Source organism: Trachurus japonicus, chromosome 6 (assembly GCF_045865225.1).
Source record: "Trachurus japonicus isolate A0001 chromosome 6, Traja_1.0".
NCBI classification, from domain to species: Eukaryota; Metazoa; Chordata; class Actinopteri; order Carangiformes; family Carangidae; genus Trachurus; species Trachurus japonicus.
The window spans coordinates 30416514-30439506 of record NC_140912.1 but is presented as its reverse complement, the minus strand read 5'-3'; the positions used below and the strand labels follow the sequence as shown (position 1 = coordinate 30439506).

The following is a 22993-nucleotide window of genomic DNA, read 5'->3' as shown; positions in this document are numbered from 1 at the left end:
GTACCTGCCACCCAACACTATCATCATTTCTTAGAGCAACAAATGATCAAATTCCAAAGTGATAATTTCACATATTGCATCAGTCTCAGTGGATAATCCAGCTATGACCGTGAAATCAGCTTTATTTAAATATTTATTGCAGTTGATGATTATTTTATGGGCACTTGCTCAAACAAATCTGGATAACACATTTTGTGATGAATAATCCGGCCGCACGGCCGAGGATGAGATCATCAAATTGTATCATCAATTCTTCAAAGCATCATCTCCGGTTTTATTGAATCGCTTCAAGTTGTTGGCGAGCCGAATCAATCCTTTTTTAAATGGCCCTCGTCATTACTTGCAGAGCGTTGCTGCCTGTGATTCCTCTGCATCAAACATCCCCAACTTCTCTCAGACGAAAAAGGTATAACACTTTGTGAACTTTTACATTTTAAAGTGCAAAGTGTAAATTTGGGCCAATAATTGATAGTTAAGAGAAAATGCCACATGCTACTGTTTGGCATTTTGTGACTTCTCTTGTAATTGTCATTTACGCTGAAATATTCATCAAAATGTTGGTAACATTAGCTACCTTAAAGGGACAACGAGGAGTTTTGGAAAAGCGAAGCATTTTCACACTACATTTATGAGCCTCCGCGCGCACCGTGAAATTCTTTGACTGGCGCAAGACGGACTCATGTTTTCATTCATCAATAATTAAAGTCAGAGGTTCGAAGAGGTTCAGTTACCGTCGTAGTTCCCACCATAAATGGCCATTCAGCTGCGTTATTCTCATTAAGGAAACGCTGGTCGGCTCGACCAGCATTTCCGCCACCACTAATAATAACAAAATAACGATAGAGATAGAACGATATATTTATCGAAAATGGGCCCATTAACAAGTGTGGGTAGCGGAGATTCATCCACATTAACGTGAGACTTTTTTATAACCGAATAGAAACTCCTCGTTGTCCCTTTAAGCTATTTCAGATGTTGTAGGCTGAAGAAAATATAACAAGAGCAAATGTTTGTTTTGTTTTTTACTGTTTGTGAACTCTGTTATGCAAATTGTGCGTTTTTTCTGAACAGTCAATAAGAAACGTTTTGAGTTCACAATCAAACTTCAATCGAACCGAAAAAGTAACTTGAGTTAGTAACTTAGTTACTACATTATAAAGGTAACCAATTACCAGGGAAAGAAACTATTGTGTTACTTTTTTATAAAACGCTCAAATATGTCAAATTACTTGGACTCTCCCCCTCTAACCCTCGTTTATCTGGAACTAACCAACTCACTCAGTATTCCTTCGGCTCCACGACACGCTGTATCACTTCGCCGTGAGTTGGTTAGTTTGAGATAAACTGCTTTTTTTCTGACCAGTAGATGGACTGTATAAAATGTACACGTAAAGAGGTGTATTATTTTGTGACGGAACTTCTTGAGTCAAGTAACGGCGCATTTTATTGTCATGTAACAATAACGGCGTTATAACATGGGGAAACTTTTTGGATTAATCGTAACTGAAGCATCGTTAGTAACGTCATGCATTTAAAACGCCGTTATTCCCATCACTGCTGTTACAGTTTAGACTAGCATTGCACCTCATTTTCCGGTGTTAGCTAACTTTACGCCTGTAGCCACACCCAACAGTGATGTCACAGTGCACCGTCACACCTGGAGGACTCTAATCGTCGTGGGAACAAGGTGACGGAGTCCACAGGAGGTGTTCAGGGGTTGTTGTGTTGTGTTGGGTTGTTGTTGTATCAGCGCTGCTCATTGTTCCGAGTCCAAATCGCTCGAGGTCTCTGCAGAAATCTGGACTTGCATCGTCATCTGAAGGTCGTTAAAGTTTGATGACAAAAAGACAAGAAGCTTTAAAAGCTTCTCAGCAGATCTCATCAGTCAACAGAGCTGAAGGCTCAGGAGGACGGACTGACAACAGCAGCACGCCACAATGTCTCTGGTGCCCCGCTCAGGACGGGTTGTAGCTCCGCCCGCCTGCACAGGTTCGATGATGGAGGTTGTAGTGTTTCATCAGTAAAACAACCAGCCGCCTTTGTTTAACTTCCTCAGAGTTACAGCTCAGCTCACACAGCTGTTAAAGTGGGTAAATGTCTGGTCCTGTGGGGGGGTGGGGGGTGGCGGTGGCCCCTTCACTGTCAGCTCAGACGTCTGAGCGCCGCTGGGACCGAGACGCAGCAGAATCAAATGTCATCAGGTCTGTGGTGATTCATCAGGAGTCGCTCTGACAGATCACCTGAGAGCTGACGGTCAGAAACCTTTAAAAAAAAACAAAAAAACCTCTCGTCTTCAGCAGAGAAACAGAGGAAAGTGTTTGAGTGTGAAAACTAGAAGTGAGACAGAAAAACACAAACGTGTCTGCTGGGAAAATCCTGCAGGAAAAAAAAAAAACAAGGCTTCTGCGTTTTCCCTCCGAGACCTGATGGTTAAAAATAAAACCTGAAATCAGCATTTCATTAATAAATTAAACATCTGTGGACATGAATGAAGACAAGTATCCTGCTGACGTAAAGGGACATAAATATGAATAAATAAAGAGAGACAAATAACTAAACAAATTCAAAATAAATATATTTTGAAAGAAATTGTATTTCTATATTTATGCTTACAGAAATAAATAAAAGCAGAAATGTGGAAACACAGACAAAAAATATAAACTGTTTTTCTTTTTAAAGGGACATTGTGTAACTTCTCCTGTTACCTATTCACGAAAATCGATTATTTCGTTCAAAAGTCTGTTTTTCATTAATCAGTAATCCCCCCCATCAACAAAGTGAAGTGTTCCTTTCAGCTCTGAATGAGCCGTTCATATCATTCATATCTCCATGGAGCGGGTAAGCTCGGTGCTGCTGCCATGTGGTGTCGCCATGTTTTTACGTTCAGTGGCAGCGTGACGGTAGGAAACCACGGAAACTCAGCGGAGACACCGGAGCTGTCGGCTCAGGTCGAGGTGGCGTCTGTGAAAAGTCACCGCAGTAACGCAGTGAGGAGGAACGGAGCGTTACACTGATGCTGCATTCACCTGCAGTCGGGCAGACGGCCGTCGCTAACAAACCAGATGTCATTTTAGTCACAGAAGTCCAGAGAAAGCCGGTAAAACGTGGGGCAGGTAAACGATACGACATCGCCATAACAACATATTGTCACGTGTATTGTTTTGCCTCGTGATGACGGACCACTTGTTTACATAGAGGCTTGTTTATGCCGTTACCTGCAGCGGCGTTCGTTCGTCCGTCTGTCGTCTGCCCAATTTCACGTGAATGCAGCATGAAAAATACGATTGAGTTGCTTGCGATATACAACCGCAACGCTAGATGGGAGGAATTCTTACACAATGTACCTTTAAATTAGCAAAATGCATAGAATTTTACTTGGGTGTTTAATTCGTTATTGCTGCAGGTGTTGTTTGGTTATTATTATCATCAGTAAACACTTTCAACCCCATCCCATGTAAATTACAAAAAAAAAGTGATTTCATTACTTGAAAGAAGTAAAATAATCACTCAGTTTTGATGTGAACTTACTTCTAATCAGTGTTTTTAAAAAAAGGGAAAAAAAGAAGGTGACCTGACTCGTTGATGTGTCCCATCTGATTGGCTGAAATGCTCCAATCAGAGGACACGACACTTAAAACATTGGAATTTTATTTTGTGACATTTTAATCCCTTAGAGTTATTAATAACAACAGAAAACGTTGAGGAAAAGGCAATAAAAACACATATTAAAGTAAAAAAAAAATCTCTTTTTTAAATCTAAGTTGTTTTGTTGTTTTTAAGTATAAATTATGCATATTATTCATCCTGTAAACAACAGACAATATTAAACTGCCATGTAATAACAAAATGTGCAACTTGAACTCAAACTGGACTTTAACATCAACATTAAACAGCTTCCATACTCCACTGCTGCAGGTAGCAAAAATAAATAAATAAAAAATCCAGAGGGATGATGATGATGAACCGAACTAAAACCAAAACCTGGATCATAAACATCATTATAAAAAGGTAAAAAAAAAAAACCTTTATAATGCGAAACATGAATCACAATAACAAAATAATAATTAAAAAAAATAGCACGATAACATTTAGAAAAGTGAAATAAATAATTCAGGTCAGAGCTCTGGACGGGACAGGGCGAGGTTTTAATTCAATCTTATTTTTTCTTTTATTGATGTGTTTGACCTTTTGTTTCTTTAAGCAGGACGTCACTGCAGATTTAAATGGCAACAGAATCAAGTTTCAACAAAGACACAACACGGAGGATAAGGAATAAAAAACAAAAAAATCATGATCAATGTGACCGTTTAAAGAATTAATCACAGTAATGTGGAAAATAACCGACCAATCAGAGATAAAGAAAGTCTCATGTTGTGATAAATATTATAGTTTTGTCCACATGTTGTTCACGTAGCTACAGTTTCCTGTTTCCTGAAGTGTGTCGGTCGAACTCCGAGTGTTTTGGAAGCGAACGAGAAAAAGGAGTAAAAAAAAGTCAGTGCCGTTTATTTACAACGGGTTCATCACAGACCTGCTGCTCCGAGGGGAAACCTTCACAATAAAAGCCCCAAGCAGGAAGTAGTACCTGCTGCTCCGACAGGAAAACCTTCACAATAAAAGCCCCAAGCAGGAAGTAGTACCTGCTGCTCCGAGGGGAAACCTTCACAATAAAAGCCCCAGGCAGGAAGTAGTACCTGTTGCTCCGAGGGGAAACCTTCACAATAAAAGCCCCAGGCAGGAAGTACAGTACAAGGAGTTGGATGTGACTCCTTCATTTCACTTTGTCCATGTCGATGGTTGTGATTGGCTCCTCGTCCTGCATGGACACGCCCCCTGAAGACTGACAGCAGGTGTGTTGGTGATCCTTCCAGTCCTGCAGAGAGAGAGAAACATGATGGATGGATGGATGGATGGATGGATGGATGGATGGATGGATGGATGGATGGATGCATAGATAGATAGATAGATAGATAGATAGATAGATAGATAGATAGATAGATAGATAGATAGATAGATAGATAGATAGATAGATAGATAGATAGATAGATAGATAGATAGATAGATAGATAAATAGAACGATAGAACGATAGAACGATAGATAGATAGATAGATAGATAGAACGAAAGATAGATAAATAGAACGATAGAATGATAGATAGATAGATAGATAGATAGATAGATAGATAGATAGAACGATAGATAGATAGATAAATAGAACAATAGATAGATAGAACGATAGATAGATAGATAGATAGATAGATAGATAGATAGATAGAACGATAGATAGATAGATAGATAGATAGATAGATAGAACGATAGAACGATAGATAGATAGAACGATAGATAGAACGATAGATAGATAGATAGATAGATAGATAGATAGATAGATAGATAGATAGATAGATAGATAGATAGATAGATAGATAGAACGATAAAACGATAGAACGATAAAACGATAGAACGATAGATAGAACGATAGATAGATAGATAGATAGATTCTTACCTTCCTCTGGCAGAAGGTGGAGCAGTAGTTGACCTTGTGACAGCCCGTACACTCGCTCATCGCCACTCGACCACAGTTCACACACATCTGCTGCAGAGGCAACACACACACACACACACACACACAGACACACACACACACACACACACACACACACACACAGTTTAAATCTTGCTGCTGTCTGTATGTGCAGAAATCACCACATTTACATCAATAAATAAATGTTTTACAACTAACTGATCGGTCGACATTTAATTTAATTTAATCAGAAATAGAACAGAGGGAAATTCGTTGCGACGTGCTTGTGTTTTTGTCTCTGTTTCCATGCATATCCGCGGTGTCTGCCGTAAACTGATAGAAGGGGGAAATGTGCATGCGCAGAAGCGTCTGGAATGGTATAGGTATAATGTAATGTGTGTGTGTGTGTGTGTGTGTGTGTGTGTGTGTGTGTGTGTCGTACGTTGATGATGATCTCTGTGATGTCAGCGCTCCTCTTCACCTCTGAGTCGTCCGTCTGTTGGAAGGAGATCTGGTTCTCAAACGACTGACTGAAACCACACTGAACACACACACACAGAGGGGAGGAGGAGGAGAGAAGAGGAGGAAGAGGGAGAGAGAAGAGGAGAAGGAAGAGAAGAGGAGGGGGAGAGAAGGAGGGAAGAGGAGGAGAAGAGGTGTAAATAATAGGAGTTAATATCGATGCTGTATCTCCTCAGATCACATGCCACTTTTAACATTTTAACTGTGATCCATTTAAATATAAAAATAGTTATTTTTTTGCACATATGCACATAGAGCACTTTATTGACCGATCGACCTCACTTGTCTTGTTTTTAATTTATTTATATTTATATATACATACATGTTTTTTATTTGTGCCAAGAGTCAGTGAAACGAAATTTCGTTCTATGCACACTGTGTATTTGAATGACAATAAAGTACCTATTCTATTCTATTCTATTCCATTCTATTCTATTCTATTCCATTCTATTCTATTCTATTCTATTCTATTCTATTCTATTCTATTCCATTCCATTCCATTCTATTCCATTCCATTCCATTCTATTCCATTCTATTCTATTCTATTCCATTCTATTCCATTCTATTCTATTCCATTCCATTCCATTCTATTCTATTCTATTCCATTCCATTCTATTCTATTCTATTCCATTCTATTCTATTCCATTCTATTCTATTCCATTCCATTCCATTCCATTCCATTCTATTCCATTCCATTCCATTCTATTCTATTCCATTCTATTCTATTCTATTCCATTCTATTCTATTCCATTCCATTCTATTCCATTCTATTCTATTCCATTCCATTCCATTCTATTCTATTCTATTCTATTCTATTCCATTCCATTCTATTCCATTCCATTCCATTCTATTCCATTCTATTCTATTACATTCTATTCTATTCTATTCCATTCTATTCCATTCTATTCTATTCCATTCCATTCCATTCTATTCCATTCCATTCTATTCCATTCCATTCCATTCCATTCCATTCTATTCTATTCTATCAGACCGGTGACCTCCTCCTCCTCCTCCTCCTCCTCCTCTCACCTCCTTCCTCGCTCCGTGGCTCTTGAACGTTTCTCCGTTGGTCTTTGCCTGGTCGATCAGCACCTTCAGCTGCTGCACGTTGCTAAGCAGCGTGTTGGCGAGCTCCTCCAGGTACAGCCAGGTGTTCTTCTGCCCCTCGCCGCCGGCCGGCCCCGTCCCCCCCATCAGCCCCGCCCCCCCCACCAGCCCCGCCTCCAGGCCGCCCACCAGACCCGCCGTCGGAGAGGAGGACGCCACCGTCGTCGTCGTCATCGTCGTCATCGACAACTTGGCCTGAACGGGCTGAGGAGCCACGGCGAGGGCCGGTAACGCTGTCAACACTGGGAGGAGGAGGAGAGGGGGGAGGAAGAAAAGGAGGAGAAGGAGGAGGAGGAGGAGGAGGGGGAGAGGGGGAAAAGAGGAGGTAGAGAAAGAGGAGGAGGAGGAGGAGGAGGAGGAGGAGGAGGAGGAGGAGGAGGAGGAGGAGGAGGAAGAAAAAGAGGAGGTAGAGAAAGAGGAGGAGATGAAAGAAGAGAGAAGGAGGATTATGAGAAAGAGAAAGAGGGGGAGAAAGAAAAGGAGGAGGAGGAGAGAAGACAGAGAGGGAGGGGGAAGAGGTGGAAGAAGAAAAAGAGAAGAGGAGCGGGTGGAGGAGAAGGTGGGCAAGGAGGAGGAAGAGAAAGTGGATAAGGAGCGAGAGGAGGAGGAGGACAAGGGGGAGGAAGGGGGAATGGAGTAGAAGTAGGAAGAGGAGGAGGATGAGGGGGAGGAAAGGAAGGAAAGTGGGGGAAAAGAGGGGAGGAGGAGGAAGAGAAAGAGAAAGAGAGAAGGAGGTGGAAGAAGAGAGAAGAGAAGAGGAGGGGGTGGGAGAGAAGGTGGACAAGGGGGGGGGGGGAGAAGAGAAGAGGAGGTGGGCAAGGAAGGGGGAGAGGAAGGAGCGAGAGGAGGAGGGGGAGGGGGAGGAAGAGGAGAAGGAGAAGGAGGGAGGACAGGAAGAAGACGTTAATTGACTGTTGCTGTGATGAAATGAAGCGATGATGTCATCAGTCAGTTTCCTTCACTTGAATCTTGGGACTGATTCTAAACTGATCATGTTTTTTTATCTGAATGATCGATTGTTAAACTTTAGACACATCTGTGTGTGTGTGTGTGTGTGTGTGTGTGTGTGCGTGTGTGTGTGTGTGTGTGTGTGTGTGTGAGCAGATCCAGGTCAGTGTGTCCAACTGTCCATACGTCCTCTATACGTCCTCCCTCTCTCTGACCCACATACAACACAACGACAGCTCCAGCTCCTCTGAGAACAAACCGCTCCAGAAATAACTGGACATCCATCTGCACCGCGTCCTGAGGAACGTGTGTGTGTTCCTCTCAGACGCCGGTGTGTGTGTGTGTGTCCTTTTATTGTACAGCAGAGTGAGTTATTATTGTCAGGACTCATCAGTCGTCACTAAGACTAAAAGACTTGTTCCTCTGATTTTCACTCTGAGTTCTCTCTGAGCGTTTTCTCTCTTTTTTTTAAAAAAAAAGAGGAGTTGATAGAAAAGCTGATAAAGCTGAATGATGATGATTAACCTTCAGTTGTTACTGTTTCTACATGAATTTAGCGTTTTCTCTCCCTGGGTTTGGTCTCTCAGACAAAAACACAGCCTGTCCGACCTCAGTGTGCGGTGCAGTTTGTCAAAATAAAATCTGAGTTTAAAACTCTGAATTTTCAGGTTTAGAGCCAAGAATTCATGAGAAAAATATCACTTATTTCTGACATTATTAAGACAAAAAATGATCACAAAAAGAACTCCTATCTTTACAAGAAAAATTCCCAAATTTATGAGAAAAATGTGGTACTTCATGAGAAAAAAGGAAAATAAACTTAAAAACACATAGAGCAAACCAATGGACATCTGTCCAACAAGTGTTGACATGTTTCCTTCTTCGATAGAAAAAGAGAAACACAAATCTGTGAGAATTCTTTGTTAAGTTACAAACTTTCCCAAATCTGTGGCTTATATCTTATTTATATCTCGAAATCTGCTACTTTAAAACTGAAAATTCAAGTTAAAAACTCAGCTATTTGCTGCCCTCTCTCTTCCAGCTCATTCTTTTGAAAATAAATGCTCTATTAAAGTTAATCTGATGATAAAAAAGCTGCAGTCATTGAGACTTTGGGCTGTTCCATCCTCAGTGTATAAAACATCTTCCTCTCCTGATATTAATCCATATTAACGCAGCCTTTTTATGAATTAATACATCCAAATATACACACTTTATTTCATATATTTTTAGTTTTATACTGATGAATGTTTTCTAATAGAGATTTTTAATCCTTTCTGTCTAAGAAAATTAGCACTGGTGGACTTTGACACAAACCGAGACATGATAATGCTAACTAAATGTGTTTCTAGTCCAACTCAAACTTTGTGTGTGGACAGGTTTTAATGAAAGTCTGACGTCAGGTTCGTCACTGACTTTGGTTTTAATCTGAAGATTCAAATATTTTCCCCAGAGTGCTTCACTAACCTCAGGGTGAAGGACGGAGAGTCGAGTGTGTGTTAAATAAAAACACCTGAAGCCTTTCAGCCAATCAGCGGCCTAGTTTTGGTTAAAATGGTCTAATCAGTGACTGTTTTTAATATCTAAATAAAGATATTTTCACATTTGAGTCATAAAGTTTATTATTTCTCTAGGGGTAATCAATTTGTCCAGCAGCTCATTAATAATGGATCTCTATAAATAAAGGATCAATTATCTTCCCCAGAAAAGATGAATAAGTCTGATTTGGTTCCTCTGCGTTGGTCATGTCTGTCTGTGACTGAGGAGATGTGAGAAGATCTCTGATTGGTCCTCTGAAGGGGAGGTGACGCTCAGGTGGAGAAAATCAGGACGCGACTCATTATTCAGCCACAGATCCTCGGTCTCCTGAGAGCTCATTACAGCGTCGCAGCAGCCAATCAGAGAGCTGGATAGGATGATGGATCGGCCTCGGTCTGCGGGAAACTCCTCTACAAACCATTAAGGACTGAGGGGAGGACCACCAGTGTAAAGGAGGCGTTCAAACTGAAGACAGAGTCACGTAGAAATTAATCTGTCCAAAAATCAAAATTCACATAAGACAAAGGAAAACGGGAGCTTTGGAAAGACCAGTAAGACTTGTAGAAAGACCTGTAGGACTTTTAGGACTAGCAGACAGACCTGTAGGACCTTTAGGACTAGCAGACAGACCTGTAGGACCTTTAGGACTGGTAAGACTTGTAGAAAGAACTGTAGGAGTTTTAGTACCAGTAAGATCTGTAGGACCCGTATGATGACCCATAGGACCTGCACTGCAAATTGCCACTTGGGGATAATAAAGATCAATTCAATTGAATTGTAGAAGGACCGATAGGACCTGTAGGACCTTTAGGACCAGTAAGACTTGTAGAAAGACCTGTAGGACCTTTAGGGCCAATAAGACTTGTAGAAAGGTCTGTAGGACATTTAGGGACAATAGGACTTGTAGAAAGGTCTGTAGGACATTTAGGGGCAATAGGACTTGTAGAAAGGTCTGTAGGACGGACATTTAGGACCAGTAAGACTTATAGAAAGGTCTGTAGGACATTTAGGGGCAATAGGACTTGTAGAAGGACCTGTAGGACCTTTGGACCAGTAAGACTTGTAGAAAGACCTGTAGGACCTTTAGGACCAATAAGACTTGTCGAAAGACCTGTATGACCTTTAGGACTGGCAAGACTTGTAGAAGGACTTGTAGGACTTGTATGAACGACCTTGAGGACCTGTAGAAGGACCTGTAGGACCTGTAGAGGAACCTGTAGGACCGTTAGGAAGACCTGTAGACTGTTAGGACCAGTAAGATCTGTAGAACCTATGAAAAGACGATTAGAACCTATTGGAAGATCTGCAGGACCTGTAAAAAAAAAAATCTGTTGGACCTTTAGTGCCTATAGGACCTCATGGACCTGCAGAAAACATCTGTTGGACCTGTAGGTGGACCTGAGTCAAACTAGTCATGAGTCCAATGACCTGTGAATGACCTTTGGGTCTCGATTCTGGTCTGGATTAGGGACCTGTTTTGGATTTGAGAACACTTAAACTGTTTGATCATTCTGCCTGAAGTTAGTTTCATGAGTTTCTCTCAACTTGTGGTTGAAGCTCTAGACCGTTCTACAAAAGACGGACGGTCGGTACCTGCGGTGCTGGCGAAGACCTCGCTCTGCGCCGAGCCCTCTGACATGATGGTGGCGGCGGCCGCGGCCGCGGCGGCGTCACCGGTTGGAGTGCGGTCGAAGGTCAAGGCCCCGGAGGTGGTGAACTGTCCTGACGGAGACACGGTGACTGTTGGAGGAGGACAGAAGACGACGTGTCAGACACCGAGACAACCTGCAGCGACGCTCTGAGAGGTTTAACGTCGTATTTAGGCGTCGGACCAAGGTCACCTGACGTACATGTGGTCCCAGGGGTCAACGTGATGTTTTTGGTGACAGGAAGTTCCTTCTTTGGGAGAACCAGCGGAGGATCTGTGTCCTTCTTCCGTCTCTTGTAGGGGACGAAGAGACGAACCGGACCGGTCTGGACGGACAAGACGAGACATGAATGACCAGAACTTCGAACAATGAGATGTTTGTTTTTTATGTGAACTTGTTTTTCCTTCAAAACTGAACTAATGAAGCTAAAACTTGACCAATGTGAAATGTTGGGACAAAAGAAGTCGTGTCTGATCATTATGGGATTAAAGGGACTTTTACCATACTGATGTTTTCTGCTGCCAGAGGTTCACTACCGCCGTCCTTTGGACACTGAGAGAGAGAGAGAGAGAGAGAGCTTCAAACCTGCACCATGTTCAAAAACGTCATGAAAAATAATTATTTTAGCTGTGAGCTCATGGTTTTGTTCCATGTTGCTGCTGGGAAGGAGGAAATTGATCTAATTTTCTTTCATAGTCTCTGAGTAAAAGGAGAAATATGATGAAAACACTGAGTAAAGAAGAACCAGGTTTGTTTAGTTGAACGTCTTAAGTGACTAAAGTTACACAGCTTTGACTTTACAACCAGAAAATGAATTCAATTTAATTGAATTTGTTTAAATGAAATCATCCTGATTGTGAAGTTAAATTCTCTATCAGTTGTGTCACTGTGTGTCAGGTGTACAAACTGAACAAATGGTCACAACACAAACTGTTTCCAGCTACGTGTTCAGATCAAAACACACAAAAACACACAATAGACACTCAGAACTGATCACTGTTGGATACTGAAGTGGATCTGAAGTGACTCACGGCCGTCGGGTCGTCACAGCAGGCGGCGCAGGTACAGGAGGCAGCGTGGGGGTTCAGGATACGCTCCTACACACACACACACACACAATCAGCTGATCTGGGCGAAAACTTGTACGGTTTGATGTCAAAGAAAGTCAAAGATTTTGTCTCCCGTGGGATAAATTTGTCTTGGATAGAGGGGGAATGCTGCACACGGAAGACATAGGACCATATAGAAAAACATGTAAATACTGTATGTTAGTTAGTTAGTTAGTTTAAGTTTATTTCGGACATGTTAAAAGAAATAAAACATAATACAGAAATGGACAGACATAACATAAAAACTTAAAGACAACATATGAACAATATACAAATATACCTAAAAATTTTTAAAAAAAAATAAAATAATTGAAAATAAGTAATCTGATTTTTTTGTTTGTCAAATGTCAATGTCAAATAGAAGTTTACACCAATGTATTTCAAGTGCAATATGCATATACATGATCTCATTCATAAAAGCAAAAGCAGTACAATGTGTTTGATGTGATGTTGTGTAGTACAGCATTGGTAACTAGAAAATTTCCTCTCGGGAAATTTTGAATGGGCCACGGGAGCTACTGCGGGTTGTGCCATCTCTGTCAACATGGGAATCAAACCCACGATCTTAAGGTCAAGACAGAGCTGATCAGACAGACACATGATCATCTTTCTATAAGCACTGATATGGAGGAGCTGTAACCACATTAGGTTACCTGTGTGTGTGTGTGTGTGTGTGTGTGTGTGTGTGTGTGTGTGTGTGTGTGTGACTGTAATCACATGAAGCTGGCTCTAGAGTCTGTGTGTGTGTGTGTGACTGACTTGTCACATAGTTAGTTAGTAGCTGCATCCTGTGTCAGTCTGATTTAGCTGTGTCTGTGTTTATAAACATTTAAACGAGCGCCAGGTGGATTGTTTATGAAGTTAACGAGCTCTGGCCTGAGGATCAAAGAGGTTACCACGGCGATAGGGGCCCCCGCAGGCTGAGACAGACAGAAACGTGGAGAAAAACAGCCATTTTCTGCCTCTAAACCGGCCTCACAATTAGGCTTAGCATGACAAAACGGTAACTCCTATCAGAACAAAACACAGATCAATGTTGCTCTAAGGACTTACTGAAAATTTCGGTACGATTTGGTGTTTCTACAGTAAATATTTTGGCGACGCTGGCAGTTTTAAAACATCAGGCCGTTCTGCTCCTCTCAGAAAATATTTGTATTGGACTCAATGAGGAGCAGGGACAGACGTGGCCGCACTCAGAGGCTGATTCTGTAAGTTCTGTAAGTCTCTCTGATATTTTGAGCACATGACATGAGAGATAACAAGTTTGTCTTACAAATTCTGAAAAAATTATGTCTGTAGAGTGTAAATTGTGGCCGTGGTGGCAATTTATCCAGAAAAAATACAGAATGTTTCTTCACTCTCTCCCACTCTAACCGATGATGTCACGCACTCTGACACGAACATTCCATGCAATACACACCCATTATAAACTCATAATTTCTCCAAAAATGATCATGGTCATTGATCAGGGATTGATCAAAAACTATATGACCTATCAAAACGTGGAGTAATACGACAATACACAAGACTTGTGTCTACTGTTTAAAGTTTAAATGGAGTCTCTAGGTGAAAGTATGCCTGAGCAGTAGACTTTTGTTAAACTCCAATGATTGGTCTTTTTCGCTCTTTTTTTTTCGCCCGTCCCATTGACTTACATGCAAAATTTTTGCGCAGTTTTTCGCGACTACGTCGCGAAAAATTCGTAAACAGTTGAGAAAAGTAATAGCACCCCGATCCCGATCAAACCGCACGTTTTGATATATAATTTGTCCTGCAACTCTTCGAGTTGCAGGACTAGTAGCGAATCGAAAATCGTCCGGAAGTGGAAAAATAACTAGAAAAAGCATTTCCAAGAATGGAAATGGTGTGAATGCAATGCTGAATGAGCTGAAGATAGATAGATAGATCAGAGGGGTTAAAAAATAGGGAGGGGTACAGATAGATAGATAAATAGATAGATAGATAGATAGATAGATAGATAGATAGATCAGAGGGGTTAAAAAATAGGGAGGGGTATAGATAGATAGATAGATAGATAGATAGATAGATAGATAGATAGATAGATAGATAGATAGATAGATAGATAGATAGATAGATAGATAGATAGATAGATCAGAGGGGTTAAAAAATAGGGAGGGGTATAGATAGATAGATAGATAGATAGATAGATAGATAGATAGATAGATAGATAGATAGATAGATAGATAGATAGATAGATAGATAGATAGATAGATAGATAGATAGATAGATAGATAGATAGATCAGAGGGGTTAACAAATAGGGAGGGGTATAGATAGATAAATAGATAGATAGATAGATAGATAGATAGATAGATAGATAGATAGATAGATAGATAGATAGATAGATAGATAGATAGATAGATAGATAGATAGATAGATAGATAGATAGATAGATAGATAGATAGATAGATAGATAGATCCTATGTCCTAGGCTCCACCTGGAATTACACTACTATTTATAGAGGTGGAAAGGTTAAATGTCTGAACTGAAATTCATGAGAAAAATATAAATTGTTGGAGATGTTTACATCAAAAGTATAAAATAATTGAGAGGCTGATGAATTTGAGCTGAAAACCTGTGTGTGTGTCTGGGTGTGTGAGTCTGGGTGTGTGAGTCTGACGGTCTCTCTGTCTGCGTGTACATGTGCAGAAAGTAAAACTGTTGATAAGCGCCACAGAACTCCTCTCTCCCTAATGATCTGATTGATTACACCTGTGTGGCAGCCTGCCCTCAGAAGTTACCATGGCGACTACCATGCTTACATTTTACTGTGTGGAACAGTGTTGTGTTTGTGTGTTTGTCTGTTTGTGTATGTGTGCATGTGTGACTGTGTGTGAGTGTCTGTGTGTGTCTGTCTGTGTGAGTGTGATGCCTGTGTTTGTGCGTGGACATCCTCTGTCAGTCTGGTTTATCATGTGTGTGTGTGGGGCTGTGTTTAAAAACATCTTAACGAGCGGCCAGGATGCACCTGCACTGTAGACTTTGATAACGAGCTGGCCACTACAGCTGGACCAACTGCACACAGAGCAGAGCAGAGCAGAGCAGAGAGATTTGAGCTCTGTGCAGCTTCCCAAAACAGCCCAGTAAAAGAGAACCGTACCTCTAATCAGAATGTGGTCCTGACCATCGGGGCAAGAAGACCTTCCTGAGCGAGCCAATGTGCATTAAATGTTTGTAGGGCAAAAACTTTTCTTGCCGTCGCAAGGTAGAAAAGGGGGGCATTTCTGTTTTTCTAAAAAAATCAGCTCCTACTTTTATATTGAAGTGGATGAGCCACTGGAGCGGGTCTAGCTGGACAATTAGGCTCATAGAGACAATTCTGTAAGTCTGTCTGCTGTTTTGAGCACATCAGATGAGAGACGACAAGTGTGGCTACAAACCGGTGAGGAAATCATGTGTCTAGAGTTTAATTTGTGGCCATGCTGGCAATTTATCCAGAAAAAATCCTGAATGTTTTTTCGATCCCTCTCACTCTAACGATGATGTCACTCACTCTAAGCCCTGCTCGTTAAGCGCAATACACAACCATTATAAAGTTGGATTTTGTCGAAAATTTTAATGATTTTAAAACAGCCAAATACCTAAAAACTGTTGAAGATATCAATAAGCTGAGTAATATGTGAATAGATTAAAAGTTCGTCTACAGTTTAAAAGTCAAATGGAGTCTGTGGGAGAAAGTATGCTGACGTTTTAGAGGTTCAAAGTAGTAAGAAAATTTTAAAAGTTTGAAGATGTTTTCAATGCATTCCTATGGGAAAAAATTAGCAGAAAAAGTTAAATATTTTAAAAAGTATAAATAGTTAAAAAGAGAAAAGTAATGCCGATAAAGTTCAAAAAAAGCTGCACGTTTTGATATATGAATTGTTGAAATCGCACAAAGTATGAAGGACTAGTTTAAAACCGTAGAAAGGCGGAAAGTAGTAAGAAGAAAAATAAAGAAAATGGCCGAACCGAATAACAATAGTGTGAATGCCTTTTGCATTCACACTAACTAGAAAAAGCATTTCCAAGAATGGAAATGGTGTGACTGCTGATAGCAACTGAACGCTGTTGCAGAATTAGCAAATAGTGCAAGCTGTGATCACCATACAAATGTTTGACCAAGGTCAGAATCGAACCCACATCCTCATGGTCATTAGACTTCCACTCTGCCTCTAGGCCACGGTGCACACACAGTTGCAGAGACTGTTGTCTGTTAATGATCTGCACACTGTCAACATCAAGAAAGCTTGAGAGTCAAGCTTGAATGACTTAGAATGAAAATGTCTGTGAATTTCAGGCTGAGCACTAACCATATGGCCACAGAGAACCTGAGTTACAATGAGCTTTATACTATGAGGAATCAAAGACTGTCCAATGACAGCTGAATAATTGGAATCAAAAGTCAAGCAATGAAGTGAAAAGACTGAGGCAGGAATCAAACCCATGACCATATGATCACTAAACCTTTACTCTGCCACTCGGCTACAGAGAGCACACTGCTTTCAAAACTGTTGTCATTCATAGTAATGTGATGATGTGCTGCAAACTGGTACGAGTAATCAAGGAGATAACAAACACCTGTAACCAATTGAAGGCGGGGGAGGAGAGCAGAATTCAACATAACATAACAAGAGTTCTTCCCTTGGATTCGAACCAGTGACCTTAGGGTTGGCAAGCATCCACCCTAACCATTACACTACAGTGGAGTTGTGAAGAAGAGAGGTTGAGACTTTGATGAATGTGAGATTTTTTGTGAAAAAGTTAAATATTTTAAAAAGTATAAATAGTTAAAAAGAGAAAAGTAATGCCTATAAAGTTCAAAAAAAGCTGCACGTTTTGATATATGAATTGTTGAAATAGCACAAAGTATGAAGGACTAGAAGAAGACCGTAAAAAGGCGGAAGAAAATGGCCAAACAGAAGAACAATAGTGTGACTGCTTCAGCAGTCACACTAATAACTAGAAAAAGCATTTCCAAGAATGGAAATGGTGTGACTGCTGATAGCAACTGAACGCTGTTGCAGAATTAGCAAATAGTGCAAGCAGTGATCACCATACAAATGTTTGACCAAGGTCGGAATCGAACCCACAACCACATGGTCATTAGACTTCCACTCTGCCTCTAGGCCACGGTGCGCACACAGTTGCAGAGACTGTTGTCTGTTAATGATCTGCACACTGTCAACATCAAGAAAGCTTGAGAGTCAAGCTTGAATGACTTAGAATGAAAATTTCTGTGAATTTCAGGCTGAGAGCAGCAGTTTCAACATGAAGCAAGTTATCAGAAGTCAACAGAGGACAACTGGGAAAATAATTCACTATAATTGTTGTTGAGGCAAGATTTGAACTAGCAACCTTCAGGTCTCCAGACCAGCAAGCTAACCACTAGGCTACAGACAGAGACAGTATGTGAGGGGTAAAGAATTATTGGAATCAAAAGTCAAGCAATGATGTGAAATGACTGAGGCAGGAATCGAACCCATGACCATATGATCACTAAACCTTTACTCTGCCACTCGGCTACAGAGAGCACACTGCTTTCAAGACTGTTGTCATTCATCGTAATGTGATGATGTGCTGCAAACTGGTATGAGTAATCAAGGAGATAACAAACACCTGTAACCAATTGAAGGCGGGGGAGGAGAGCAGAATTCAACATAACATAACAAGAGTTCTTCCCTTGGATTCGAACCAGTGACCTTAGGGTTGGCAAGCAGCCACCCTAACCCCTACACTACAGTGGAGTTGTGAAGAAGAGAGGTTGAGACTTTGATGAATGTGAGATTTTTCAATGATGCTTAAAATAAAAAGAAATGAGTATAGATTAGCCACACCAAGTAAGGAGAGGACTTTTTTGTGACCTCTGACTATTTTTTGGTGAATTAAAATGAATTAAAAAGCACTTAAAGTCCCACTCCCGCGACCCTTTTCGGCCATTTTAAAACCAGCTCATTAGCCATGCACATTAGCAATGCACCTCTGGAGGGTGGGCGGAGACTGCGCTGCTCTGCACCCGCCCAGCCACCTCCTCGCACCCCACCCCCCCGCTTGCTGACAGCTGGACATTGTACAATTACAGATTCAGCGCGTTTAACGTAAAACTCCACACTGGGATTCGATCCCAGACTGGTGCATAGTCCTTGCTCACAGTGCAAGCTGCTCTACCAGGTGAGCTATACCTATTATACCTTGACAGCTACACCGAGCTGTGAAGGCTTTCACCTCTGAGCCAGATGCAGAGCGGGGCGGGAGCTTGTAGCACTAGTGCCCTCCCCTGGAGCTGTGACACCCTCAACTCCAGTCTTCCTGAAACTGCCAGTTTGAGTCTGCCATTGGTTCACAGCAGTTTGAAGGCAGAAAAACTCTGAAATGCAATTTTGCACTTCCTTCTCTGCTGATAAGTGCTCTAACACAAGAAAAATGCCACAGGAACATGTGAAAAGCTCAAAAAACACGATTTTCACGGGAGTGGGTCTTTAACAGCAAGTTACAAAGTTGAGCTCCTTCTCCTGCTGATGTGAAAAAAATGCATTGGGCTGAATGAGAGCAGAGAGCTCCCTGGCTGCATTTAAAAAATATTTTAAACTAGAAAAAGCATTTCCAAGAATGGAAATGGTGTGACTGCTGACAGCAACTGAACGCTGTTGCAGAATTAGCAAATAGTGCAAGCAGTGATCACCATACAAATGTTTGACCAAGGTCGGAATCGAACCCACATCCTCATGGTCATTAGACTTCCACTCTGCCTCTAGGCCACAGTGCACACACAGTTGCAGAGACTGTTGTCTGTTAATGATCTGCACACTGTCAACATCAAGAAAGCTTGAGAGTCAAGCTTGAATGACTTAGAATGAAAATTTCTATGAATTTCAGGCTGAGCACTAACCATATGGCCACAGAGAACCTGAGTTACAATGAGCTTTATACTATGAGGAATCAAAGACTGTCCAATGACAGCTGAATAATTGGAATCAAAAGTCAAGCAATGAAGTGAAAAGACTGAGGCAGGAATCGAACCCATGACCATATGATCACTAAACCTTTACTCTGCCACTCGGCTACAGAGAGCACACTGCTTTCAAGTCTGTTGTCATTCATTGTAATGTGATGATGTGCTGCAAACTGGTACGAGTAATCAATTGTTATCTAACAAACACCTGTAACCAATTGAAGGCGGGGGAGGAGAGCAGAATTCAACATAACATAACAAGAATTCTTCCCTTGGATTCGAACCAGTGACCTTAGGGTTGGCAACCAGTTACCCTACCCCCTACACTATAGTGGAGTTGTGAAGAAGAGAGGTTGAGACTTTGATGAATGTGAGATTTTTTGTGAAAAAGTTAAATATTTGAAAAAGTATAAATAGTTAAAAAGAGAAAAGTAATGCCGATAAAGTTCAAAAAAAGCTGCACGTTTTGATATATGAATTGTTGAAATAGCACAAAGTATGAAGGACTAGAAGAAGACCGTAAAAAGGCGGAAGAAAATGGCCAAACAGAAGAACAATAGTGTGACTGCTTCAGCAGTCACACTAATTATTATCTAAGTCTCTTTGCATTTTTGACCAGAATTTTAGCCAGAAGACAAGTGTGGCTACAAAACTGGAGAAAATAATTTGTCTAGAGTTTAATTTGTGGCCGTGCTGACAGTTTAGCCAGAAAAACTCTAGAATGTTTTTTTGCCTCTATCCACTCTGACACCACTCTAGCTCTGCTCGTTAGACGCAATACACACCCATTATAAAGCTGAAAAAAATCAGAAAAAGTTAAATATTTGAAAAAGTATAAATAGTTAAAAAGAGAAAAGTAATGCCGATAAAGTTCAAAAAAAGCTGCACGTTTTGATATATGAATTGTTGAAATAGCACAAAGTATGAAGGACTAGAAGAAGACCGTAAAAAGGCGGAAGAAAATGGCCAAACAGAAGAACAATAGTGTGACTGCTTCAGCAGTCACACTAATTACCAATACCATAGCTTTCATAGTGGCCTCACATAGGCCAGACGGGGAGTGTGTTTCCTCTAAGGCATTTCTGTTATTCATCTGTAATGTGTGCTTTAAAAGAATTCATTCATCTGTTGTAGTTAAAAAATAAGAGTTAAAAGGTTATAAAGTTTATAAAGAGGATTTTATTTTGACTGTCGAGTCACTGATGACATCACTTCCTAAAGGTCACCTGTCTTGGCTAACTTCCTGTTTAGTCCTTCCTTGGACTGAGAGTGAGACAGACATGTTCTGAAGCTATCGTAGCCATCCGCTGAGAAATATTGTACAGGCAACGCCGTAAGTGTACACATTTCATGTTTAAGGTGTTAAAAACAATAAATAGTGATAGCTGCTAAAATATATATATTTTATTTGTAATTAAAAAGGCACATTTTGCCTACGTCATGTAATCATGGTAATTCATTGTGCCTACAATTGTGTTAATTAATATTTTATGTTGTTTAACACTAGCACCGCCGTTGGACACTACTGTATACCTATAACCGCCATGAGTCGTTCATTGGACGAACTGTAATAAAGCACTAGAAAAAGCATTTCCAAGAATGGAAATGGTGTGACTGCTGACAGCAACTGAACGCTGTTGCAGAATTAGCAAATAGTGCAAGCTGTGATCACCATACAAATGTTTGACCAAGGTCAGAATCGAACCCACATCCTCATGGTCATTAGACTTCCACTCTGCCTCTAGGCCACAGTGCACACACAGTTGCAGAGACTGTTGTCTGTTAATGATCTGCACACTGTCAACATCAAGAAAGCTTGAGAGTCAAGCTTGAATGACTTAGAATGAAAATGTCTGTGAATTTCAGGCTGAGCACTAACCATATGGCCACAGAGAACCTGAGTTACAATGAGCTTTATACTATGAGGAATCAAAGACTGTCCAATGACAGCTGAATAATTGGAATCAAAAGTCAAGCAATGAAGTGAAAAGACTGAGGCAGGAATCGAACCCATGACCATATGATCACTAAACCTTTACTCTGCCACTCGGCTACAGAGAGCACACTGCTTTCAAGACTGTTGTCATTCATTGTAATGTGATGATGTGCTGCAAACTGGTACGAGTAATCAAGGAGATAACAAACACCTGTAACCAATTGAAGGCGGGGGAGGAGAGCAGAATTCAACATAACATAACAAAAGTTCTTCCCTTGGATTCGAACCAGTGACCTTAGGGTTGGCAGGCAGTTACCCTAACCCCTACACTACAGTGGAGTCGTGAAGAAGAGAGGTTGAGACTTTGATGAATGTGAGATTTTTTGTGAAAAAGTTAAATATTTGAAAAAGTATAAATAGTTAAAAAGAGAAAAGTAATGCCGATAAAGTTCAAAAAAAGCTGCACGTTTTGATATATAAATTGTTGAAATAGCACAAAGTATGAAGGACTAGAAGAAGACCGTAAAAAGGCGGAAGAAAATGGCCAAACAGAAGAACAAAGCAGTCACACTAACTAGATAAAGTATCATTTCCTGATGGAAATGCGTGTGACTGCTGAAAGCAGCTGAACGCTGTTGCAGAATTAGCAAATAGTGCAAGCAGTGATCACCATACAAATGGTTGCCCAAGGTAGGTATCAAACCCACAACCTCATGATCAGCAGACTTTCACTCTGCCTCTAGGCCAGTGTATACACAGTTGCAGAGACTGTTGTCTGTTGATGAACTGCACTCTGTCTCACTCTGAAGTTAACTAGCCCAAAGCTGTAGTTCCAGTGCAAATCAATCTTAGTGCAGTGGTATAAACAAGAAACATGTTAACATAAACCAAGATTGAAAGAGGTAAAGAGAATAGGTGGGGGTGCTATGCATTATCAAGTTTGATCTTGTGACCAGACCAAGTGGTATTGGTTAAAGGTCAAAGTGGCTGACACTAACAAGACTGCTCAGGTGGGATTTGAACCTGTGACCTTGTGTCTGGTTGGCAGGAACCTTATCCACTAGGCCATTCCAACACTTCCAATGAAGTAGAGGTTGAGACTTTGATGAATGTGAGATTTTTCAATGATGCTTAAAGTCTCACTCCCCCGACCCTTTTCGGCCATTTTAAAACCAGCTCATTAGCCATGCACATTAGCAATTCACCTCTGGGGGGTGGGCGGAGACTGCACTGTTTTGCACCCGCCCAGCCACCTCCTCGCACCCCACCCCCCGGTTGCTGACAGCTGGACATTGTATAATTACAGATTCAGCGCATTTAGTGTAAAACTCTCCACTGGGATTTGATCCCAGACTGGAGCATAGTCCTTGCTCACAGTGCAAGCTGCTCTACCAGGTGAGCTATACCTATTATACCTTGACAGCTACACCGAGCTGCCAAGCCTTTCAACTCTGAGCCATATGAAGAACTTTTGTGACAGACTGTATATTGTAAAATAGCCAATCTGTTAAAAAAAATGGAAGACCAGAAAAATTTCTGCATCTGTTCCTGCACCACATGATTACACGCACCCGGTCCCTTGTCATAGAGGCACCACTCAAGGAGCCTGGGAAAGTAGATAATCTCACAATTCAGATGATGTTTACAGCTCGTCTCTATCATAAACAGTTCAGATGTTATAATGTCTTGTTGATGTTTTGCAAAACAAGTA

At 41.0% G+C, this 22993-nt stretch overlaps 1 protein-coding gene across 1 annotated transcript in view; it reads right to left on the bottom strand.

Annotated features, from left to right (window-relative positions):
- Positions 1-4700: 4700 nt before the first annotated feature.
- The window catches only part of deaf1 (DEAF1 transcription factor), a 29945-nt gene continuing 11652 nt past the window's right edge, over positions 4701-22993 (bottom strand). The window contains exons 6-13 of the mRNA XM_085780188.1: positions 12317-12382; positions 11787-11837; positions 11487-11610; positions 11230-11376; positions 7072-7391; positions 5963-6061; positions 5503-5592; positions 4701-4873 (exon numbers count right to left, since the gene is read on the bottom strand). Coding sequence (XP_085636314.1) covers positions 4772-4873; positions 5503-5592; positions 5963-6061; positions 7072-7391; positions 11230-11376; positions 11487-11610; positions 11787-11837; positions 12317-12382 — 999 coding nt within the window. The 3' untranslated portion in view covers positions 4701-4771. The remainder of the gene's footprint in view (positions 4874-5502; positions 5593-5962; positions 6062-7071; positions 7392-11229; positions 11377-11486; positions 11611-11786; positions 11838-12316; positions 12383-22993) is intronic.